The 25,496-nt window shown below is 38.8% G+C and overlaps 1 protein-coding gene across 2 annotated transcripts in view; it reads left to right on the top strand.

The window, feature by feature from the left end:
* The window catches only part of SLC9A2 (solute carrier family 9 member A2), a 97,427-nt gene that overhangs the window by 65,702 nt on the left and 6,229 nt on the right, over window positions 1–25,496 (top strand). For both annotated transcript variants that reach the window (XM_025463332.3, XM_035695905.2), the window contains exons 6-11: window positions 8,392–8,481; window positions 9,268–9,338; window positions 15,353–15,514; window positions 21,192–21,288; window positions 23,150–23,281; window positions 24,553–24,643. In XM_025463332.3, the coding sequence (XP_025319117.1) occupies window positions 8,392–8,481; window positions 9,268–9,338; window positions 15,353–15,514; window positions 21,192–21,288; window positions 23,150–23,281; window positions 24,553–24,643 (643 nt within the window). The remainder of the gene's footprint in view (window positions 1–8,391; window positions 8,482–9,267; window positions 9,339–15,352; window positions 15,515–21,191; window positions 21,289–23,149; window positions 23,282–24,552; window positions 24,644–25,496) is intronic.

The following is a 25,496-nucleotide window of genomic DNA, read 5'->3' as shown; positions in this document are numbered from 1 at the left end:
CAAGGGCACACGAAAGTCAATGAGAAAAGCTGAGGTTGAGCCTGGGACTCTGACCCACAGATGTGCTCAGAACTACTGAATGCCAGTGACTTCACTCAGGAGACGTGATTTACCAGGTCATGGTTGGTAACAGTTTCAGTTACAGGAACACATATGAGTTTTGCTTCAAATACACCATGTCCTTCTTATACACCTGAGAGAAGCAAATGCCCCTGTCTTTATCTTTTTAGTAGAGTGTTTATAGGATCCTTGTAAAAAGTCCTCCAATTTGCTACTCCCACACTTTACCTGGGGCAGAATGGTGCATTGAATCCATTTTGCCTTGAGCCTTTTAATCTCTCAGGAGCACCCTAGAGCATCAGGCTTGAGGAGAACAGTCAGGCAGGGGTGAGTGACTCACCACCTCTCCTAGGCCAGCTGCCTTGTCCTTAGCACTCCCAGCGATCCCTGCCAAGGCTTAGTCAGTGCTCTCAGAACTTAAGGTGTCAAATACAAAAATAGAACCATGTTAGTCTAGTGTAACTAGGAACTGGGTCATTTGGAGATGTATATATCAGCTGCTAATCATCCACATAAGTGTTTCTCAAACATCTATAGTGCAGAACCGGCCCCCTCCTCTGGCATCAGGGACACATGCATTTGTAAAATCCAAGAAAAATGACCAGAAGGGAAGATGTAATTCAGGAGAGGACATACAAAAGACAAGCTCAAATTTTTTAGTTAGTAGACCCAACAGACATAAAATCACATTTCTTCAATCAGAACAAGCATAGCGTAGGGAAAAGGAAAGAATTACAGAAAAGTATACTGTTTTTCAATGAATGTGTGTGTAGGTGATTAATATAGAGTATCATTATTCTATTTATAATATCTTGGCTTTTGGGAATTGTAAATCAACCAGAAGATATGGGTGAAGTTTAGATTCCCCATCTTCAAAGCCTATGCACCCACTTTGAATGAATAGTGTGTCTATCAATATTTAACTGTGATTAACAGTTTTTGATGTGACAAATGAAAAAAAAAACAGAGGCTACAAACAGAGTAGTTTAGATGTATTGGCTATATTTGGCACCGTAAACATATTAAATTAACCCTTTAGAGATTTTTCAGGGAGTCCATAGTTGGAGTCTGTAAGCATACCCCATGGACAGTCTTCTCCTCTAATTAGGTTTAAGGATAACCTGGCAAAGCTCTGTCTGATGCTCACTTGGAAGAGGAATTTCTGTAGTTCCACATACTGTAATCTCCTGCACTGTTGTCTGACCCACCCCTTTGTGTGTACAGATTGGAGACTAACGGATCTGGCTCGTAAGAGGCTCTGGGTTATGAACACACATGTGCATACACACACAAATGAAGACAACACTCCCTTCAGTTAGGATCTTTTTTTCTCAGAATACATCAATAATTAAGGAACTCGGAGAAAAGAAGCTGAAAGAAAATAGTTAATGGGTTATAAACATAGTAGGAATAATTAATTATAATCTATGCATAACATGTTGCCTTCTGATTACGGGCTATGCATTCTTTTTCAAGTGACAACTCCTATGTTGATAGATCTATCATTAAACTTCTAAATGTCTCCCCCCCTTTTATTTCAATATTTCTTATAGTGAGGTCTTCCATCCCAGTATTATTGAGTTAGCACTGTCTTCTAGAATAGAATTCCACGTGACATATGGTTTATTATCTGATACTTAGATTTATAATGAGAATTTTTTAACATTCCTTGAATCATATTGATAATTAGGAGAGTAACCTCTTGATGAAGAACATTAACATGTTACCAGAATACAGTCTTGCTTGTGGAATATTGAATGAGTAAACAATTGTGATTCTTTGGGCACGTGAATTCATTTTCTTTTAGATAAGATTGGTAACATTACATAAAATATAAGCTGTCTCTCATTTTAAATTTATATTCAAGATCGGAGACAAGGTAGAGTCCAGTAGTAGAAAACACAGACGTTGGAGCAAGGCTGTCCTGGGTTGACATTCTGGTTAATATTCTGATAGTTATTGCCCAGAACAACCTCTGTGAGCTTCTGTTGACTTTAGGGGCTCTACACTAGGCCTGGAGCCTGCTAAAGATTCTCTCTTTCCCTCTCCCTCTCCATCTGCCCCTTCCCCTCCCAATAAAAAAATAAAAATTAAAGATCCAGATAATGGTACCTTCCTCCTAGGCAATAGAGAAGATATTTGCATGTAAACATAGTAGTTAATGCAAACAACTTGCCTGATGATTTAACCTGATGATTTGCTATGTTTTAATTATGACATTAAGTAAAATGGTAGTAGAAAGAAGAAAGACAATGCCCTTTGATGTACTTTTCTTTTCTTTGATTTTTTATTTATTTATGATAGTCACAGAGAGAGAGAGAGAGAGAAGCAGAGGCATAGGCAGAGGGAGAAGCAGGCTCCATGCACCAGGAGCCCGACGTGGGACTCGATCCGGGGTCTCCAGGATCGCGCCCTGGGCCAAAGGCAGGCGCCAAACCACTGCGCCACCCAGGGATCCCCTTTTCTTTTCTTTGAAAGGAAAAATGATTGCAGAACACTCCAACAATCTGGTCATTATTTAATGAATCCCTATAATCATGTAGCAGACCCTCTGGAAATCCATCTAGCAGCCCGGCAGGTAGCAAAGTTGACTGGAATTCAAGAGAGGACAGTCCCTTTCTGCCTCCACGACAGATCTGTGTTGTGTCTTTTGTAAGTCATTGTCCAGAAGTATGAAGCATCTAAGGTTTTACCCTATTTGCAAGTTAACAAGTTTAACTTGCCTGTAAAATCTCCATGGATGCTTGCAGAAGACACCTGACTCCTGCGTCATAGACAAAGGGCTTTGTTACTCATGGCAAAAGCAGTAGTCAGAGGTGGGTGTTGGTTTGTGTCAGTGTTCCACACCCCAGGTACCCCCCCACCCCCCGCCACAGAGGTCTCAGGATGGATGTCTACACATGCAGTGGGCAACATTACAGGAGACAGGCCCAGGGCTTGAGGATCTATCATTCTTTGTCTCAAGGGTGACATGACTTCATCTCTCAATGTTGCTCATTGCAAATGCAACCCTGAAAAATGACCTGGGTAAAGGCAGTTGAGGCACTGCATCATTGACACCCCCACCCTGCAAGAGTGTGTGGGACCTCAGGACCCTTTCCCAATAATCAAATACTTCTGGAGGTGCCTCGGTAGCTCAGTGGATTAAGTGTCTGACTCTTGATTTCAGCTCAGGTCATGATCTCAAGGTGGTGAGATTAAGTCCTACGTGGGGCTCTGCACTAGGCCTGGAGCCTACTAAAGATTCTCTCTTTCCCTGTCCCTCTCCCTCTGCCCCTCCCCCCCAATAAAAAAAAAAAAACTTTGCTGACTTAGCCTGTCAAACTAGGGTGATGATGCCAACTATTTTATAGGCATTGTATTTTAGTTTATCAAATGAACGGTCATATTTAAGATATGTAGATGGCGTAGCAATGACACATCCCTATATTTAATTAACATACTAAATGGAGTTCTGGAATTAACAGACATTCATTCTGGTACTACAATAAAATGAGTAAGATGATCAGGATTTTTTGAGATTAAAAAAAATGTATATGAATAATTTAGGCTGTAAGAGAAAGTACAAAGATAGTTTGTGACTGAGCAACTAGGTAAAAGAAGGTGATGTTTAATTTAGCATCAGGGGAGTATTGGGTTTGAAGGGTGGAGAATCAGGTGTTTGGTTTTAGACACACACGTCTTGGACATGCATATCTGCCTATTAGACATCCAGGTGGAGGTACTGGCGAGGCAATTGTATGTATGGGTCTAGAATTTATGGAAGAAGACAGAATGGGAAATAGAAATTTGAGACACATTGGTATATAGATGGTCTGTAGAACATGAGTCTGAAAGAAGCAATTCAGGAGCAAGCATAGGAAGAGTATAGAAAAGGAAGTGTACCAATATTGAGAAGTCATGAAAATGTTCAGGAACCAGGCAAGGAGAGGAAAAAGGTGAATAGTAGAATGGGAGAAAAAGCATGAGGAGTTCAGCTAGAAGTGAAAAAAATGTTCAGGAAGAAGAGAGTTCTAGCAACTGTGACAAATGGGATCACAGTCAGGCAAGGTGGGAGCAGAGAGCGAACTACTGGATGCAGCAAGTCCATGATGAGTGGACATCTTCACAAGAGCGCTGGGGTCAGATGGTGAGGAATTTCTGATCAGTTGGATTCCAGGGAGAAGGATAAAGAGAGATTGGAGACGGGAGATACAAGACAAAGTCTGGTGAGGTCTGGGAGAGGACAGGGGTGGTAGTGAGAGGGGAATGTGTGCCAGAAGAGGGCTTTTGTTTGTGTTTTTCAAAGATGAGAGCCATGGGAGCATGCCTGAGTGCTTGCTGGTGGCACAGTAAAGAGAAAGCCATGATTTAGGGGAAGAGACACGTCTGACAGCCAGTTTGAGCACAATGCGGTTAAGTCTGGAAAGAAAGGCTGGGAGACGGCGTGAAGAGCATGAAAAACCACTTATATGGTTCTTGCCCACTTACCTATTCAACAATAAACACTGTGTGTGCAACCAGGCTTAGGATCTCTGTGATCAAGTCTGTGATCATAGGATATGGTATAGTAGAGCAATGATAGCGACATTTTTGTTGTTGTTGTTAGAGAGTTCCTTTAAGTTTTTCTAGAAGTTGTCTACTACATAGCAGAGAAATATAAGGTAGTTCCTCCCACCTTTTTTTTTTCTCCCCAAAAAAATTTAATTAAAAAAAAGAAAACCAACAAGAAATCCTTTTCTTCCAAAAGCTCAAACCGAAAGAATGTTCACCAGACAGCAGTTCTTTTTTGAGGGAAAAAAGCAGGCAGGGCAGGTGAAGACAGAGGTGGCACAGGTGGAAAACATAGCTCACCTGGCTGTCCTGTTCATTCCTGCTGTTAAATGATTCCCTTCCATCAGGTCTGGCCCCGAGGTGTTGTGTGTGTTGTGCCAAAGCCAAATGAACGGGTAAACATTTCATTTGTATCTTGCAAATATGTTTTTCAATGGTTTGATGGAAAACCAAGGGTTCCTTTATTGTTTAAACCTACTTGGATGGTAACAAGCTATTTTTCTAAGCCTTGTTAGGCTGCTTCCCAGTTGACTTGAATTGGAAATTTTCCAATGTGGTTATAAAATAAGGTGCCTTCTCAAAAGTTGGTTGTTGGTTTTGTTTTTGCTTTTCCTTTATTTCTTCCAACCCAAGACCCAGGGCTCCTAGAGTATAGCTTCCAGCTTGGGGAACTTAATATGACACTCGCAGATGTCATGTCCTCTGCCTCCAAAATAGATGGATTGAGGAAGGAAGGAAAAAGAGGGAGAGGAACCTATCACATCATTCCTGTTGACATGACATGACAACTGCAAATACTTCAGAGAGCAAATAGGAGACTCTTAAAGGAGCTGTTTAAATACCGGTTATTCAGAGGCAGTGTCAGTGATCCATGGCATATAACCAATATATTTTATTAATCATAAACTACAATATGTGATATATTTAGAAACTGAGTGCTCTAGGCAGCAAGCCACACTTGCTTCCTGTAGTTGATCAGTTTTGTTTTATTGTTGTTTAATTTGTGATGGTGCATTACCTTCTAAATCTAGAAGGATTATCTATCCAGTGGAAGGAGTCTGCATCCGGATTGGGGCCTGTGTCCTATCTTTATTTTTCTGTCCCATATTTACAACTGCTGGGCCCTCATAGAATTTTTTTTTAAATGAATACTCATAGGAAAAAAAGCATATGAAACAACAGTTAACATCCTTAGAACACATTATGTAGTTTCAACGTTGGATTGATTTTGTTGATTTTTTTTTTTTTCCTGGAGTGGTAATTAAACCAGTGGTTTCATGGAATCTGAAATTTAGTAAACCACATGTTTACACCCATTTTCATTTACATAAGTTAAAAATTACACAATATATGTTGATTAGAAAACTGTTTATTACCTCCTGTATTATTTCAAAGTGGCAGACTGAATTGCAAATAGAACATAAGGTGTGTCTTATCCCAAATTTGGTCAAAATTGGCTCACACTCCAGAAAGATAAAGTCAAGCTTAAAAATGCCTGAAGCTGGATTGATGGAGCACATTGAATGACCTCCTTTGAAAAACGTGTATGGGGGCACCTGGGTGGCTTAAGCGTCTGCCTTCAGCTCAGGTTATGATCCCAGGGTTCTGGGATCGAGCCCCGCATCGGGCTCCCCATTCAGTAGGGAGTCTGCTTATCTCTCTCCCTCTGCTCCTCTACCTAGCCTGTGCTTGCCTTCTATCACTCTCTCTCTTCAAATACATAAGTAAAATCTTAAAAAAAAAAAAGTGTGTATGTATGTCACAGTTTACATTATCAAAAGCATTCTTAAATAAAGACATGCAGAAAGGTGAGATGAAATCAAATGCATGGCAGGGAACATTATCTCAATATACGCATCCTCTCCCTCCCCCCACAATCCAGTTACCCCCTCCCCACCATGCATGTGTTCCCCATGCCAAGAATGGCCGGCCACCTGCTACCACGCAGGAGTCTTAGGGATCTTCCTTGACCACCCATTCTCACCCCTCTTCACTTGGCCCAATTTAGTGCTACTGTGTTGTAATTTTAAGTATATTCGCTGGTTGTTTTGATATCTGTGAGTTCTCCTGTCACTGTTCTTTTCCTAAATTTTTCTGATTACTGCTCCAGACTAATTTAGAGCTGCCCTCTCAAGTTTTGTTAGTAAAAATCCTTTGAAATAGGTCATTGGAATTTTATTGCAAATACTGAGATAAAGTTGTCAACATAATATTGCTATGTAATCCCATTTGGGAACTGTCTTTTAAAAATTCAGATCTTTTGAATATCCTTTTACCAAGTTTTATAGTTCTTTTTGTAAAGGTTTTATGCATTCTGTGATAGGACTATATATTACATATATATATATATACACATGTATATGAGTATATACACATCTTATGTAATATGTAAAATATATATTACATATTATTATGTGTTAGTACATGTCAATTATATATATGTATTTTCTTTCATGTAGGTGTTTATTCTGATTCTTTTTTTAAATTAGTATATGGGGTGGATTTCTGTATGTTGATTTTGTGTTTAATCACTTAATTATAATTTCTTTGTATTTTTATTTTATTTTATTTTATTTTATTTTTTCTTGGTATTTTTATTTTTATTTATTTATTTATTTTTTTTTTAAATTTTTTATTTATTTATGATAGTCACAGAGAGAGAGAGAGAGGCAGAGACACAGGCAGAGGGAGAAGCAGGCTCCATGCACCGGGAGCCCGACGTGGGATTCGATCCCGGGTCTCCAGGATCACGCCCTGGGCCAAAGGCAGGCGCCAAACCACTGCGCCACCCAGGGATCCCTTTTTCTTGGTATTTTTAAATGAAAAAAATTGTCTTAGATATTTTAGGACAAACACTAGATCATTCATGAGCAACAGAAATCTTGTTATTTCATTTTTAGTGTCTATACTTCTCCCTCTCTCTTATTTAACTGACTGGGACAGGCAGGACTGTGTCAAGTTCTAATGGAAAAGCTTTTAATGTTTAATTATTAAGTCAGATGTTCACTATAGATTTCTGGCAGATAGCTTTTTTTTTTTTTATCATGTTAAGGAAATATTTTTTTTCTCTTCTTAGATTACTAAATAGCTTATGGTTCTCTCCATTTTTCAAGTTCACAAACATGCCCAAACCCCTCTGTACCCTCTTTCACCACTGATTCTTTGCTCATGGTTGGTCCCTGCTATGATATCCTTTCAACATCTTTTAAGACTACTCTTCAGTGTTGCCTCTCTATAAGGCCTTTCTGGACCAGCTTCCTGTGTCTCTCTTATTCTTCCTTTGCATATTTGTAACTGTTTTTGGCATATCCTTCTCCCTTTAAAACTACAAAATCCTAGGACTGAGTGCCTTAACCATTTAACTTTTTTGTATCCCAAATGCCGAAGACACGTGTGCAGCAGAAGTACCGTTAACATGGTTTTAGTAAATAATGAATATAAGAATTATTAAAAAGTTTTCTATGGATGATGCAAGTAGGTGAATCCCCTTACTTGGATAATACTTTATTGTTTTCTGGAATTTCTTTCTCTGTTTCTTAGAATTACTTCGAAGTAGTTTGCAATTTCTTCAACTTTGTCCATTGTTTGTTTTCTAGTAGAACATGTTAGGACATGGCCCTCTGAAAATATGCCAGTTATTGGAGAGGAGGAAAAATTAACAAAATGTTGTATATGTTCTGTTAAATCTTGAGAGGAGGATATCTTTTGTTGGTTACCAAAGCTCAGAAGAATAAAAGTTGTTCTTGAATTTTTCACTTAATTTTATTAGAAGATACACCTTTGTTTTTTTCTGTGCAGGGAATTACTATCCGACCACTAGTGGAATTTCTTGATGTTAAGAGGTCCAATAAGAAACAGCAAGCAGTCAGTGAAGAAATCCATTGCCGGGTAAGTGTTAATGTAGTAATAATGATTTAAATGATAGAAGAAAAACTTGGTGGTTTCAGTTGACAGCATATTCTGGCACTCCTTTCCTGAAGGAGAAGGAAAGGCAGAGGGGAAAAGGGAGAGAGGGCCAAGAAGGGCATGAGTTGGGGGGTGTAGAGTGAGCACAGCCCCAGGGTGCCTTCTCCAGATTAATCTGCTAGACCCCTCGGGAATGCGAGAACAAAGAATCCTTTTTTTTTTTTTTTTTTTTTAAGATTTTATTTTAGAGAGAGAGAATGAGAGATCACAAGCAAGGGAAGGGGCAGAGAGCGAGGGAGAGTGAGAATCCCAAGCAGAATCCCTGCTTAGCTCAGACCTGACTCGGGGCTCAATCCTGTGACCCTGAGGTCATGACCTGAGTAGAAACCAAGAGCCGGCTGCTCAACCCACTAAGCCACCCAGGCACCCCAGGAACAAGGAATCCCTCTTGTAAACTTCCTTCAATCTGAAAATGTTTCCACTGGAAAACTAGCATCATATTTCATATTTTCCAAAATTATGAACAGACTGTTATGAGGAGAAAAATAACCTGAAAATTATCTAATACTGATATAATAAAATCAGTGTATTTAGAGATGAATCATTGTTTCATTGCTTTTAGTAAAAATAAAACAAAACAAACAAAAACCCAACAACAAGAAGAAGCAAAAACAGTCAGGGTCTTTGAAGTTTAGGCATCCTATAAGTAGAGTGCAAATTACTGATTTAGGGTAAAAATTAATCAGTAGCCTACTTTTTCTGTTTTAGTTTTTTGATCATGTGAAGACTGGGATTGAAGATGTTTGTGGACATTGGGGTCACAACTTTTGGAGAGACAAGTAAGAAGGTCTTCCGCCATTATATTATGAAGCGGCTCTGGCTCACTCTGGAAGCAGGACTTACTGACCTGTGTTTTTTTTTCAGAGTTGCAAATCTTTCCTGTGTTGTGCCATAGTGTGTCCTTTAAGATAAAGTTCAGCAAATCACAGAGACCTGGAGCAAGATAGAGGCTTATTTTGCTCCCCTGTAAGAAGCCAGAGCTCTGTAGCTAATGTAGGTGTAATAGATGAACTTTGCTCCACACACACCTCATGGTCTCAGGATGCTTCTGTCCTGGTGAATCCACTAACATCTTCCATTTCCAAGGTTGACTCTTAGACCAGAATGGGTGCTCCAGCATTAGCCATCATGCATACGGTCCAGGCTGCATGTAGGAAGAAAGATAATGTGGAGACAAAGGACATGTACTGGCTTCCTCTTAACTGAAGTTATCAGAAGCTTTCACGCAATTCTTCCAGTTACACACGTGGCCTGGCCTTCTGTGGCTAGCACTCAGCCATGTAGGCATTTCTCACTGCAAGGGAGGCTGAGGAATGCAGTCTATTTGGTGAAAAACTGAGGATTCTGTTCCTATTTGTTCGCCCACACATGTTGAGGGGCTTTGTCAGATGCAGAGGTTGGAGCACCTAATATTATAAATAGACTAACAAGTATTTTACAAATACATTTTAAATACAAATATTGTAACAAATAGAAGTAACAAATGTTCCTAAAGCTAAATTTGTAAAGATTATATGTGCTTATGTAAATGTGTCTATCTAGTTCTTTTTTTATTATTATTATTATTATTTTAATCTTAAATGGCTTTGCGGTGGATAAATAGAATTCAGTGCCTGTCTTCAAGGATCTCATAGTTGAAATGGACGAGGTGTCCTAGCTGGGCAGAATTAGGTACGTGCTTGAAAATAAACTGAAAAGCAGACTTATGGGATTGATTCTGACAGCAGGCTCAGGGACCACGAAGTGTAGGAGCTGGCTCACCTGGCCCCCAGGAGCTGACAGTGAGCCTCATTCACAAGGGTAGGGGTAGCTCGAGGCAGCCATGCTGGGGGTGTGCCTTGGAACTGACAAATGTTATAAACCAGGGCCTTTTTTCGTCCCCATAAAGCAATTTGTGAACATTTATCAGCACATCACTGGTTAGGAAGGCCTTTGGAAGGAGACAGATGACAGATTTAAACTCTATTTTGGTAGCTTCCTCTTGCCTTCTTGCCTTGGCTTTCCTCACTTGCTAATAGTTTCTGGCCCTCCCCTCTGCAAATTTACGTGAAGTTGACCAGCCTTCCAGTGTATGTAGTTTAACAGAAGGGTGCTGTTGAGTGCTCATTGTCTGTTCACATGTTCTGACATGATACTGGATTATATGAGAAGTATAAACCATAGACTCAGGACTTTAAAATTTTAACAATATAATAAAGGCCACAAAACAGTCACACAGCAAATGTGTGTATGCGTGTGTATGTGCGTGTGTATGTGAGATATCATTAAGTGATGAGATGCATTGCAGAGATTTTAAGTGCTAAAACAACCTTTACAAACCTGACCACACTGTTTACTAATGTGGAAAAGCCTCTTGGACCTTGTGTTACCGTAATATGTAAAGAAAAAATATTTTATTCGTATGGAGAGAGCACCCAGTTAGTTACATGGGGGCACAAAGTAATAAAGCAAACTAAACTCTCCATTGTAAAAATATGGGGAAAAGATGACCATTTATCTTGGGCGGGATTTACATTTTTGAAGGCAGGAGGTAGATGAGAGAACCCTACCCATCTGCCCTGTGACTTTCTATGCCACCCTGCTTTACGTCCCTGGGACCTTCCTACCTAACAAAGATGGATCCTTGTCTTTGCCAAGCCAGCGATTCAGACTTTTTCTGCCTCCCATTCTGGTTGTTTTTTTTTTTTTTTTTTTTTTTTTTTTTATCCTCAGCCAGGTCTATTTTCCACTTACATCCTCCCTTTCCACCTGACTGCTTTCCTTCCTTCTCCAGCATTCCATCATCAGTCCTTCCCTGGAGGGACAAGAGAGAGCAGTCACCCGGAACATTTGGTCCCTTTCCAATGGGGAGACTGGGTTAAGGATTTATACCACTCTTCTGCCTCCCAGACAAGGGTAAATAGACGTGAGTAGATGTAGGCATCAGGGCAGCAGTCCCTGGGGCAGTGTTAGGAGAAAGTAGTAGACTCTGTGATCATGTGGATTTGGTCTGGAACCTTTGGTAAAAGAACTTCAGGGAAAGTCTGGCTACATTCTATCTTTCAGGCAGAGATACTGTGTCTCTGGGGTACTGTGAGTCTGTTCAGGCAAACATCTACAGCCTGCCAGGCTAATTGGACCATAAATACTAAAGGTGGCAGAGCCAACTCTGATTTCATGTCTGAAAGGTAATATGGCTATGTGTCTCACATTTTTCTCTGCAGCATACATACTTCACTCAACCCCTGTATATTTCCATGCATGACATTCTCCAGGTAAGGTTCACATAATTCCCTGGATTGTCAAGCACACTGTATATCGCAGGTAGAGCAGAGAAGTGTGTGTGAGTATGGAGGAATTTGGTGCTGACGCAGGTCATATTTAAAATTAGCTCTGCTCAGATCCTATCTCTGGTATGTACATAATTGTTGATGTTACTGAAGATCACATATAAAGAAGAGGATTGTTTTAGGTATGTTGGGTATCTTTCCATTTCTTCTGGAATCCTTAATGCTGTGGATTTCTAGTGGTCTTGCCAGAGAATTTGTGAGGCATCTGATCCTTGGAGAAACGGTAAGGCTTTTTGATTAGGCAAGTTTCTCAAACTTGGTAAAAGGAGTCTAATGATGGAGAAAGAGAGTGCCTCAGTGTAGGTTGGCAGAGAAATGAAAGGTGTGAAAATAAAGAGAGTACAGGGTTCCTATGCTAAATGGGTCAGATGCTCTTGCCCTTAATGCTTATTCTTCCTTTTGTTTCTCTCCAGTGAAAAGCCAAAACAATAATAAAAATAACAGAAGTTTAAAGAGTCCTGGCCCAATGGCCTAGTGTGAAATTCAGAATAAACTTCAAAAAAACTTGGCCCCTGTCTATCGTAGTGGCCAGTTGAATGGATGACTCTTAAATTATTCATCACCCTCCAGTGTAGAAACAAAAACTAGTAACAAGAATGTGGGCTCACCTTGTTTCCTTTCATAGCACAGGTGTACCTGTAAACCTCCTTGGGCTTATGGTAATCACTGTAATGCATTTCTTTCTTTCTCAACAAATACTCATTGCATGCTGTTTTGCTTACCTGTTAGCATAATGATGTTACATAACAAACCACCCTGATACTTAGCTGCTCAAACAACAGTCACATTATTAAAGCCCATGAGTCACGAGTCTGAGAGTCCAGGATCTGGGCTGTGCTGGGCTGATGCGGCCCCGGCTTGCTCATGCTTCAGAGGCTTGGTTGGTTGTCAGCTGATCCCAGCTGGCCTTCTCTGATGTGACTGGAGGGACTGAACTTTATTTCATGTGGCATTCCCCTTTGTCCTGGGACTAAAGAGTCACTCCACCCATATCCTTCTCATGGTAATTGTGGAAACAAGAGAGGTAAGCTTAATATGCAAGCTCATTTTAAGCCTCTGCTCTAATTGTCTTGTCTGCTAGAGGTCACTGACCAGAGCAGGGAACATTACTGGGGCCAGTGGCAGGAAACAGGACAGCCCAGGCCACCTAGGCCATGGTGGAAGGACATTGCCAAGTATTATGGCAGAGGGTGTCGTATACAGGGAGGAATTGAGACCAAATGATCCGTTCTACAATCTGCGCTTATAGTGTGCCTGGCACTGTCCTAGGCACTGGGGATATGGGAAAAAGTGGAAAAAAAAATTCTTGCCCATATGTATCATTCTAGTGCTAGAGGACAGAAAGGAAGATAAATTGTATAGCGTGTTAGAAAATGATAATTGCTATGGAAAAAAAATACACCTGCAGGTGTATAGGAATCCAGGTGGTGGGAGGAGGCATGCAGTTCTAATGGGATGGACGGGAAAGGCTCTTTTGAAAAATGACTGCTGAGGAAAGACTTAAAAGGAGGGTCTGCAGCAGAGCCCTGAAGGTGTATTGGGGGAGGATCTTCTTGGTGGAAGGAACACCAGGTATCAAGGCCCATGGTTGGGAGCAGAGCTGGTGAGTTTCCAGGGAAGGAAGGATACCAGTGAGGCTGGACATGAGAAGCACAGTGCTAAGATAGGCAGCTCCAAATTGTGTAGGGTCTCCAGGTTGTTGTACATGTTCTCAAGAGAGATGTAGAGTTTTAGGTGGTTTGACTTATATTTTATCAGGATCACTCTGGCTACTGTGTCGAGTAGTCTGTAGGAATGCTGTGGTGGAAGCAGGGACACCAGTTGGGTGCCTGTTGCAAGAATCCCCTGAGGGATGATGATGTCTTAGACCAGGGTAGATCCAAGAGATAGGGGTATAGAAGGGGTGAAGAAGCATGGTTTGATTGTGTGTGTTGATGGTGGAACTAACAGAAATTGCCAACAGAGTGGATATGGAGTATTAGTTTTCTAGAGTTGCTACAACAAAGTGCCACCGATTGGGTGGTTTAAACAGTAGAAATTTATTTTCTCACAGTTGTGCAGGCTAGAAGTCCAAGATCAAAATATCAGCAGAGTTGGTTCCTTCTGTGGGCTGCAAGGGAAACATGTGTTACAGACCTTTCTCTTAGGCTTGCAGACAGCTGCCTTCCTGCCTCTTTATGTGTCTATGTCCAAATTGCCTTTAGTCATAGAGACAACAGTCCTATTGGTTTGAGAACCACCCTAATGACCTCATATTAAACGCTATCCCCAAATACAGTCACAGTCTGAGGTACTAGGGGTGAGGACTTCAACCTGTGAATATTTAAGGGCACACAATTCAGGCCATAACGTGGAATGTGAAAGAAGGAGAAGGATCAGAGGTGGCATCAGGTTTTTTGATCTGGTAGAGTGGTCCTTTTTTTTTTTTTAATTTTTATTTATTTATGATAGTTACAGAAAGAGAGAAAGGCAGAGACCCAGGCAGAGGGAGAAGCAGGCTCCATGCACCGGGAGCCTGACGTGGGATTCGATCCCGGGTCTCCAGGATCGCGCCCTGGGCCAAAGGCAGGCACCAAACCGCTGCGCCACCCAGGGATCCCTGGTAGAGTGGTCATTAATTGAAATGGTGAGGAATACAGGAGAAGATACGTTCAATCTGGGAACATCAAGTTTGAGAACTAGACATCCAAGTGGGGGTGTTAACTAGGCAGCTGAATATTCATTTCTGGGGCTTGGGTGTGAGGCTGAGGCAGGAGATACAAATGTGGGAGTCACTGGCACAGAGATGCCATTAAAATCATGAGACTGGGCAACATGGCCAGAGAGCGAGTGGAGGTAAATAGGATCAAGAGGCCAGAAAGAAGAAAAAGACCCAACCAAAGAGTCTGAGAAAGAGGTAGGGGGAACCTAAGGTAGTGTGACATTCTGGAAGGTGATGTGTTTAAGCAGGAGAGGTCAGGAAAGGTGAGGACTAACGATTGGCCATTGGACTTACACTGTGGGGGTCACCAATGACCTCAATATGAGTAGCTTCAGTGGAGTATTGTGGGCAAAAGCCTAACTTGTGAATGTTCAAGAGAAAAATCAGAGGAGAGGAATAGATGTAGGAAGTATTAATACTTTTGAGTAATGTTGCTGAAAGGAGAAGCAGCAAAATCGCAAATGTTAAATATACATAGATATATTTTAATATATAATTGGTGAATATTAGATATATGTCTATCATGACTATATAAAAAATGTACCGATAGTAATATTTACATATACATATATTTTTACATATGTATATATTCAGGTATGCACATATGAAAATATATATAATCAGACAAGCTAAACACTACTACTCAATTTATCCCTGGGTGTGGTAGAAATGATGGTAAAACAGGCTTGTGTTTTGGTTTTGCTTTATTTTGTTTTTTGGTCATTGTAGTATTAATTGAAGCTTGGATTTGCTTTATTTCCAGGTTTAAGAAGTTCGATGACAAATACCTGCGGAAGCTTTTGATTCGAGAAAACCAACCCAAATCAAGCATTGTGTCTTTATATAAAAAGCTTGAAATAAAACATGCCATTGAGATGGCGGAGACGGGGATGATAAGTGCTGTTCCTTCTTTTGCATCTCTGAAGTAAGTACTGTTTTGAAAATTAAAGTTAGTATTACCAAGTATGTCTTAATAGTTTTTTGAAACCAGTGATGGTAACAAATTTCACTCATGTCCTAGACCTCATGGAAGAATGAGATTCTGGTTAAAATGTGAAGTCTCGAAATGTATACCTTATGTTATGTCACATCAGGTAACATCATGTTATGTTATTTTAGAATTGACTAGTCAGAAAATACTTTGTCATATTTAGGATAATTATGCCTGTATTTTTTTTTTTTTTTTAATTTTTATTTATTTATGATAGTCACAGAGAGAGAAAGAGAGAGAGGCAGAGACATAGGCAGAGGGAGAAGCAGGCTCCATGCACCGGAAGCCCGATGTGGGATTCGATCCCGGGTCTCCAGGATCGCGCCCTGGGCCAAAGGCAGGCGCCAAACCACTGCGCCACCCAGGGATCCCCAATTATGCCTGTATTATATTTTCTTGAGGTCATTCATTGCTTTGTAAAAGTACCTCTTTAGCAAGTATTTTGAAATGGAATATCTTAAGGTGTGTTATTGTAAATATGCATGTAATTTATAGTTATTTCCTCATGAATTAGTCATGCAATCATATTTTAAGGCTTGCAAAAAACATCAGGGATCATCTGGTATAGTGGTTATTAACCCCTGCTGTATATTACAAATACCTTAGGAGCATTAAATAATATGATGACCAGGGCCTAGGTGTAGGTATATTTTATTTATCAGTTTTTCAGATATTTTCAATATGCAGTCAGGATTGAGAGCCACTCATCTACTGTGTCTCCCTAATTTTAAAAATGAGGAAATGAAGATTCAGAATGGTAAAGTGACTTACCCAGAATCTTATTGCAAATCCTCAGTAAATGCTCAGTTAACAGTAGGTCATTTTATCATGTAAGCATCAATCCTTCCCTACCACAAAAAATGATAGAAATTATGGGTTCTGCTGACTTCTTTCACTGATGAGCTTGAAATGCATTTAAAATACATGTCACTTAATTAAAATACTGTCTATGGGAGAGCTGAAATGAGACAGGAAATGCCAAATCACACTCAACCATATAAACTAGGAGGATTTTTACTAAGACTGTAAATCCTCTATTAAAATTATGGAAGTTTACACAATCCAGAATAAAAAGAAACAGTGATCAGGATGGCTTGGAGGTAAAGGTATTATACTGCACTTAAAAACAGTAGTGGATTGAACAGAGTGACTGGTTTATAGTCCTACCCTGCAGTAATTCACTGTGTGACCTTAGACTGGTTCATCTATTGCCCTGAGATTGAGTTTCTTCAAGTAGAAAATGGGACAAGACTTGATCTTTGTTGCCATCTAGCTTTACAAGTTAATGATCTTTCTTATGCACTATTCCATTTGCAATTGTAGCAAGGGATAATTCAATTATTCAGCTTCACAAAGGAGAGCCATTGTCTTTGTGATCACAGAAGAAAAAATCTTAGTTTTCCGCTCTGTTTATAGTTCTTTTGGAAGCTGGCAGTAAGCAGAACAAAGGCAAAGATTTAAGGTTATGAAGTAGGTAGCACAATTAATGGTCAGCTGCATAGATAGATAAATGAATACCAACCATATTGAGCATTCCACATCTCTTGAAATGTTTTCTTTAGCGGAAATTAGAAGTGAAAAGGGAGGAAATAAGGTATTATATTTCTGACAGTGATGGATTAAGTGTTCTAGACCAAACTATGCTATGAAAACAGCTAGAAAAAAAAAAAAGACAAATATGTTTTAAAAATCTGCTTAAAAGCTGGAAAGTACCAGTACAGTAAGGAATTTCTTGACCAAGAGTCAACAGAGAAGGGAAGTCCAAGAAGATGGAACCGGCATTTGGTGCCCTTTCTTCACTGGATCACAGAAAAGTCTAAAAGCCTAAAACAGAAGTTTTGATAGACTGATTGGTGTTTGAGAATACATACAGTTGGAAATCAGGACCTACCAGGGAGGAGGAGCTTTTGTACTCAGCTATAGGTTATTACTTCAGAATTCTACAACTTAACCCTCAAAGAAGAGAAGTCTAGCCTAGAATTATCTCAATTCATGATTGTTTAAATCTGGGATTGATATTACTTTTATCCCAGCTGATTGAGAGAAATAAACTTAACTTTTCTTTGGAGGAAAATAAGATGATAGTCTTAAACTACCTCCATGATTTTTCATGCATAATGTCTAGCAACCAATCAAAAGCATGTGAGTAAATAAGGAAATGTTATTGAAAACTTAGAGAAAAAAAAGATAAAAACAGAGTAGTAACAGACACAAGTGGATGGCAGATAATTGAATATAAGGGTGGCTTAAGAGTCAAAAATCAATCCGTTATTTGCCATATTTTCAGTTCTTCTCAAATTGATCTATAGATTCAAAGCAATTCCATTAAAAATCCCAGTGTGTTTGTGTGTGTGAATCATTAGACAGTCTGGTCCTAAAGTTTCTATGGAAACGTAAAGGGCCCAAATTAACCAAGACAAGATTGTCTTCAAAACTGAAGAACAAATTTAAAGGATTTACACTATTAGGTAGCAAGACTTTCTGTAAAGCTCCCATGACTGAGACAGTATCTTTTGCAAAGACAAAAGGACAAATAGACCAGCAGAAGGAAGTAAGAGTTTGGAGTAGACCTACACTTACTGGATATGGATACTTAACTAATGGCAAAGTTTACAGTAGTACAAAGCAGTAGGGAAAAGATGGCCTGAAAAAACAAAAAACAAAAAAACAAAAACTGGTCCTGGGTCAATTAGGGATCCATATGGAGATAAAGTGAAATTGACCACTAGGTCACATTGTATCAAGCCAAGGAGTATCATAGGTATGCATGTGAGCAGTGAAACAGTACAGCTTTTGAAAATCGTATGAGAGAATATCATCTTACTGTTTTGATAGGAAAAGATTTCATTGAAGGAATGAAAGGCAAGCCATAAAATGGGAGAAGATACTTGCCTCACATAAAACTGACAAAGGTCTAAAAAAAAAAAAAAAAAAGATAGTCCTATGGAAATATGGACAAGGGACTTGTTCAGGCAGTTTACAAAAGAAGGTATTCAAATGGTCAGTAATCATATGCGTGTTCCAAAATACGTATATGAGAATACTTACAAAAACATTGTCATATCCAAAAGTTAGAAATAACACAAACACCCATCAACAGTAAAATGGATAAATCATTACATATTCATGTGATGGAATATTATACAATGAGTAAAATGAACAAACCAAGTTACATGTCATAACACAGATGCATCTAAATGCAATGCCTAAGCAAAAGAAGCTAAGTTTAAAAGACTATTATTAAAAAATCCATCCATCCATACATACATACATATACTTAATGCATTTAAAAGACTCCATTTATAGAGAATTCAGACTTGGGTACAACTGTTCTGTCAACTCAGAAATTAGGATAGTGGTTGTTTTTGTCAAAGAGGGAGGAAGTAGTGATTATTGGGGGGCAAAATATGACTTGGTTTCTGGGGTTCTAGTTCATGTTGTTTTTACTTGAATAGTGGTTGCATAAGTACATTCACTTTGTGATAGTTCATTGAGCCATACGTGGCAGATTCACATATTTTTCTATTTTTGTATTATATTCCAATAGAATAAATTTAAATGTATGCTTCATTGTGCACTTAACACTAGAGTTACACAAACATTTGTTGGATACAACTTGGTGGGAACATTGTTATAAGAATGCAAGATCCATTGCTCCAAAATTGTTATCTCTTGACCTTTTAAGTCCTTCTAAAAATTCTGTGAATTAACTTTGCTGATCAAAAACCTGATTAGAAACCTAGACAGCAATTTGAATAACAATGCCTTAGTCTAAGAAGATGCTTCTTAAAAACTCACCCAAGCCATTGAGGTGAAAATGAATCATATATATCTACAGAAGTCTGCCCTGATGAAGCCTTAGATTTCTATGTTTATTCCTTTGTGTTTCTCCATTACTTTATGGGCATAGGTAATCAATATCATGTTTATTTTTTGTAAACAATTTTGCATTTAAAAAAAAATAAGAGAACTGTGCTCTTCAATTGGTATGTTCCTAGGCCATCTTGTGTTTAGATCTGCATTAATAGGGACACCTGGGTTGCTCAGTGGTTGAGCATCTGCCTTTGGTTCAGGTCATGATCTCAGGGTCCTAGGGTCGAGTCCCGTATTGGGCTCCCTGCCTGTTTCTCCCTCTGCCGATGTCTCTGCTTCTTTCTGGTGTCTCTCATGAATAAATAAAATCTTTTTAAAAATCTGCATTAATATATATAAACTTCTCAGCTTTATCTTCTTAATTTATCTTCTTATGTATTTTATTGTACTATATATTTTTGTAGGCCCCCTCAAAGCCTTTTTGAAGAAGTTAGGATAAAACTGTACAAATACAGTTGGTTCTCATTGTTGCAGTAGTTATGTTCTATAAAATTGCCCTGAATGCTGATTGTGAATACTGAACCCTTGTTTCTAAGGGAAATACAGGGTTAGGTTCTTGGTGAGCCTCTGGTCACAACATTTTCATCAACCAATTGATACATAACCTTATTTTATGTGTGCTTCTATTTAAAGACACCTTATTTTAAAAAAAATATAGACACCTTATTTAATATTTATTGTTTCATTAACATTCCACTCATGGCCAACAGCACCATAATTCATGCTTGAACAAAGCTCATGTGACATGACTTTTCTCTGGAAGGCACATCACAGCTTTCTTTTGCTTAGGAACATTCAACAGCACTTCGGACCTATGCTTGGGGGCCATTTTAAATAGTGAAGTCACCAATAGCATGGAAATATGAAAAATGTGTCATTAAATAGACTGTGAAAAGGATATTTGTTTACAGTAGAGGAAGGTGCTAAAACAGGAAGGCAGAGCATCATCATATTTAGCCTCATCTAGGAACCTGTGCACTGGGGAACTCAAATTTTCCCCCACTTAGTACATGTTTATGAAAAAGTATCATGTGTACTGACACCATGTTTAGGTGACTTTGCAAATATGAAATCCTTGAATAATGATGATTGATTGTATATACGTACATATTATAAATGGTGTCTTTGCAAATATTTGTAATGAAGTGTTTAAAAGACTAGGCCTCGATAGCAAAATGTAGGTAATTGAGTTTCTGTTAGAACAAACCCAATTGTAGATTACCTTATTAGAGAGTATTAAAAATAATAAAGTGACAGCATTATAAGCTACTACAGTTTTTCTTCCTTAAAAAATATTTGCGTGGAAAAAAAGAAGTAATTGCATGAACAGACTGAAAACTTGTGCATGATTAAACATGTTTTGAATAATTTTGACACTGAAAAGTTTTAGAATTTGGAGTTATTTTACTTTTTAGACTTTTTAAAAAAGAGTTTTTATTTATTCATGAGAGACACAGAGATAGAGGCAGGGACAAAGGCAGAGGGAGAAGCAGGCTCCCTGTGGGGAGCCCGATGTGGGAGTCGATCCCAGGCCCCCGGGATCACGACCTGAGCGGAAAGCAGACACTCAACCACTGAGCCACCCAGGTGTCCCTGGAGTTATTTAAAAATATTGAATACTCCCTAAGTGTTATTCTTTAAGATTCTTCTTAAATGATATTGTATCTCCAAAAAGGAAAAAATATGATTCCAATATCTGTTGAATAGTAAAATATATTCTTTTTCTAACCTTTCACAGTGATTGCCGGGAAGAAAAAATAAGGAAGCTCACACCTGGTGAAATGGATGAAATTCGAGAAATATTATCCAGAAATCTCTATCAAATCCGTCAGCGAGTGAGAATAATTTATTTAGCAAAATGTTTCCTTGCCTTTGGCTAAAAATATGCCTTCTCATTTCGTGCTACTCCGTTGTAGCAGACATTGCCCAACCATTTACGCCAGCCTTTTGCATGTTGCACATCAGGCATCTTCTCTTCTCTGAGAGTCCCGTCTTATTAGGGTACACTCCCTCTCAGACACCATGGGGAAAGTGTGGGAGTCCCCAGGAGTTCTGCTACTGTGGATTTGCAGATAAAAGCATCTGAGTTAGTTGTGGCTCTCATTTAATTTTTTTTTTATAAATGAAATCTCTTTAGAGCTTAGAGAAAACTTAAGAGCTTTAAGAAAACTTATTAAAACGTATTTAATTTTCATTACTCATAAAGTACTATAGTTTCTTCCTTTAATGTATCTCCTAAGTGCTGTTCCATTGTTAATACCTCGTCCTAACAATTGGCTAACAACATAGCTAACATTTCCAGGATGCATACAATTGGCCATGCCCCATTTCAGCATATATTAACTCAGTCTTCCAAGTGGTGTTACTACTGTTTCCACTTTATAGATGAATCAATTAAGGTACTGGGAGGGGAGGTGGCACACAGACCACATAGCTGGTCAGAAACCTTCCTCACTCATGTTGGGGTCATTTCTGTACCTTCTTAGCTGGTCTCCCCAGATGCGATCCCCAGTCCCTCCTGAGTTATGGTTGCTCCGCCGCCTTCTTCACAGCACCTTTAATGGCAGCATTCTCTTATTTAAAATGAAACAAGCAACAGTTGTGGCTTATAGGCTAAACTATTCTTTCAGAATTCGGGATCTCTAATTCTCAGTTCTGCTGTGTCTGACCTGACATCTCCCTTCCCTCCCCAAATGCCCAGGTTCTGTCTTCCTTCCTTGGCCTGGGTTCCTCCTCTCCTTTCTGTCTCTACGTGGAACGTCCCACTGGTTCCTGTTAGCTGTTCCACATCCTCCAATTTTTAAGGTTTCCTTAACAACTTCCATATTATCCCCAGCCCTGTCTTTAAATGGGATAGCACTCGGAGTTCACACCATACCACACAGTTTTAGCACTTCATGATTTGTATTATTTCGTTAGCCTTTAAGGTCCATCTAGCTAGCAGATTTCTCGAGGCAGGCTTGAGCCCTCTTCTCTAACATTTTCTCATATTTCTTTGAGACTTAATATAGTTCAGGACACAGGAATATTCCCAAGAAATATATATTTATTCTATCAGAAAATGAACTGAATTACTAATTGCAATTCATTTTAAGAAACTTATAAAACTAAAAATGTATGTCACTCAGAGGCCTGGTTTAGAAATTTTACTGTCTCAAATACTAGCACATAGTTGATGCGGATTCTAGCAACAGCTTTTTCAATTTGACAACCCAGTTGAAAAGAAGTGTTCTTAATCGAAAGGACATGGCACCACCAAGTGGCTCAAAGTGGTTTGTTTTTGTACCGGTAATTCCTATTCAGTAAAGAATGTGTAAAGATGAATTGTATGTCTTCCCCAGCTGCTAATGATGGCTAAATACGTACAGAGTACTTCAAGGTAGACAAAGTATGAATGATGAGGAATTCCATCATATTCTGATTTATGAAGATCGCACTTCTCAATGAAAGATAACTGGCAAACTTCTATTAGAAGACAAATGCTTTCAAATTTTGAACAAATGTTAACCTTTTTTTTTTCCATCTCCCATACACATTAATTTTTATACTTTTTTAAAATTTATTTTTCTGCTCTGCATGTTGGTTGTTAAGTGCCTCGCTGAGGTACAGAGAGCCAAAGCAGCACAGTAAAGTTTGGGAATCTCTGGGGTAGCAATCAGTTTTTCTTGTAAGATGTCTCTTGTGTTTTCATTTCAGACTTTGTCCTACAACAGACACAATCTGACGACCGACACAAGTGAGCGACAAGCTAAAGAGATTCTGATCCGACGAAGGCACAGTTTGCGAGAAAGCATCAGGAAAGACAGCAGCTTGAACCACGAGCGCAGGGTAACTGGCGTTTGTTAACCATTTGTCTGCGGTGAGGAAGGCTTCCAGGAGTAGAGTCAGCAGCCATTCCAGAGGCTCTTGTGACCGGATGGCCACTGAGGGTTGATTCATAGGAATTCTGGGATGGAATTAATTGTAAAGTCTTTCCGGATGTTTCTACAACACCTATTGTGTCCGGGCACTGTTCTAGGCACTTGGTATATGTTGGTGAATGAAAGTGACCAAGATATCTTTGCTTGTAGAATTCATATCCTAGTGGGGAGAAGATGCCCAGCAATCGAGTAAATTATCTATTATGTTAGTAGGCAGGGAGTGCTGTGGAGAAAAACAGTGCTTGGAGGAGACTGGGGGTACAAGGAAGGGTCAAGTTACAAATTTAAACAGCATGGCTGGACCATGTTTCATCTGATGAGTCACGTTGGATCTTTCTGGTGAGAGGTTGTGGCCAGAAGATAGGCAAGCTGCAGGTACTAGAACTGCAAAATCACAGCAGTTGGGGGGTGTGAATGTTCACCTTCTCACTTGGTCCAAGGCATTGTCAACAAGATAAGGAAAATCATTTTTAAATGACATTACAATTGATTGACTTCACAGCAGTTATTGCATCTTAGTATTATTTTTGTGAGTATAACAGACATACAAGGTTGCATTAGTTTTAGGATTGCATCTCATTTTTAGTAATATTCTGTGTTGGTCATCAGAGACTAAAATGGTAATATGTAAACAGGTAGATTATCTTTTTTTTTTTTAAATGTGAAAATGTGGCAGCCCTGATTAAAAGTTAAAGTATGACACAATTGAATTGTCAGCCAATTAGCTATGGTAACACTTTTCATTCTATCATTTCAAGACTTACTAAAGTAACTAAAAGTTAAATATGCTACATTTTTCATATATTTTCTTTCCATATGTATAGGTTCTACTTTTTTAGTAATACTCTTATTAATAGGTGTTTCCATAGCTTCTCTTTAAGAAGACTCAATGGTTTTCATTATTATTTCATTATTCTTATTTCTAACGGTCCCACTTTATTTTCATTTTCCTTAATACTGATTTTGGTTACATTTTAGATGAGATTTAGTTGTTTTAAGTGAAATAATTATTGCTCAGAACTTTATTCACCATCCCCACAGCCCCTCACACAGTAATTTTATAATAGAGAAGTACAATTTTAATTTTTAACATCAGGGTTTGATGTAAAATTTTAAATTTCTGATATACAGTAAATGACCTCTGCATAGTCTAAATAAGATTTTCCATGTTTTCCACAGGCTTCCACTTCAGCCTCTCGATATTTATCCTTACCAAAAAATACAAAGCTTCCAGAAAAGCTACAAAAGAAAAAGAATATTTCCAATACAGGTAATGATTTCAGTTGGAGCAGAATGAGTAAGTTTATTTCCTAATATTCATAAAGTAGAGAAATTTCCCCATTCTTTTTCTTCATTGAGGACAATGAGTTTAATAGTTTGCAAGCCTAAAATAATAATATGGTGACTTATTATTAGCATTATAAGCTTTTTGGATGGAGCTGCTGTACACATTATGAATGAGTTCATTATTTTCCATAATGATTCTATTTGATATAGCAAAAGCAAATGCTGTCACCTGTGGTTAGTGAGCAGGTAAACAGCAAGTTGTAAATTTGCAAAGGTGTATTTAAATTTTTGCAATTTCCATATATTTTCATAAAGGCAGCCATAAATTTTACTGCCTGAAATCATTAAGGCTTTGACATAAAGTCTCATATCTCTTTATTTAATGATAATCTTTGTGTAGACTCCAAGCCATCTACTGTGAACCCCAGAGGAAGTATGTTAGGTACCATGTTATTAAAATGTGGGATGTAACAATTACCTCCCCTACCCCTTTATTTTTGCTTGTTTATTTAATTAACCAAGAAGAGGAAAGTCAAATGACAGCTGGTGGTGATGACTGGTGAGATGAGAAATGAGAAGGGAGGCCTGAATGTTTATAGCAGTGGGCCTTGTCTCCACCACATGTCCACCAGAACATTCTTTTTGCCCCAAGAATCTCAGCTCCCACCAGCTGTCCTACCCAGTTCTCTAGGACTTGAATTCTGATAACCAGCTAGTTCTGATCATGTATCTCCCCATTGTTTGGAGAGTGCATGTTGGTACTACAGCCCTTTTATGAAAATATAAAGGAGATAAAGAAGGTTGTCTCTGAGATTCCAGATCAAGACAAGCATTTT

The sequence above is a fragment of the Canis lupus genome, chromosome 10 (assembly GCF_003254725.2).
Source record: "Canis lupus dingo isolate Sandy chromosome 10, ASM325472v2, whole genome shotgun sequence".
Classification (NCBI taxonomy): Eukaryota; Metazoa; Chordata; class Mammalia; order Carnivora; family Canidae; genus Canis; species Canis lupus.
Note: the sequence above shows the minus strand (reverse complement) of the source record. Positions and strands in the feature narration are given on the sequence as shown.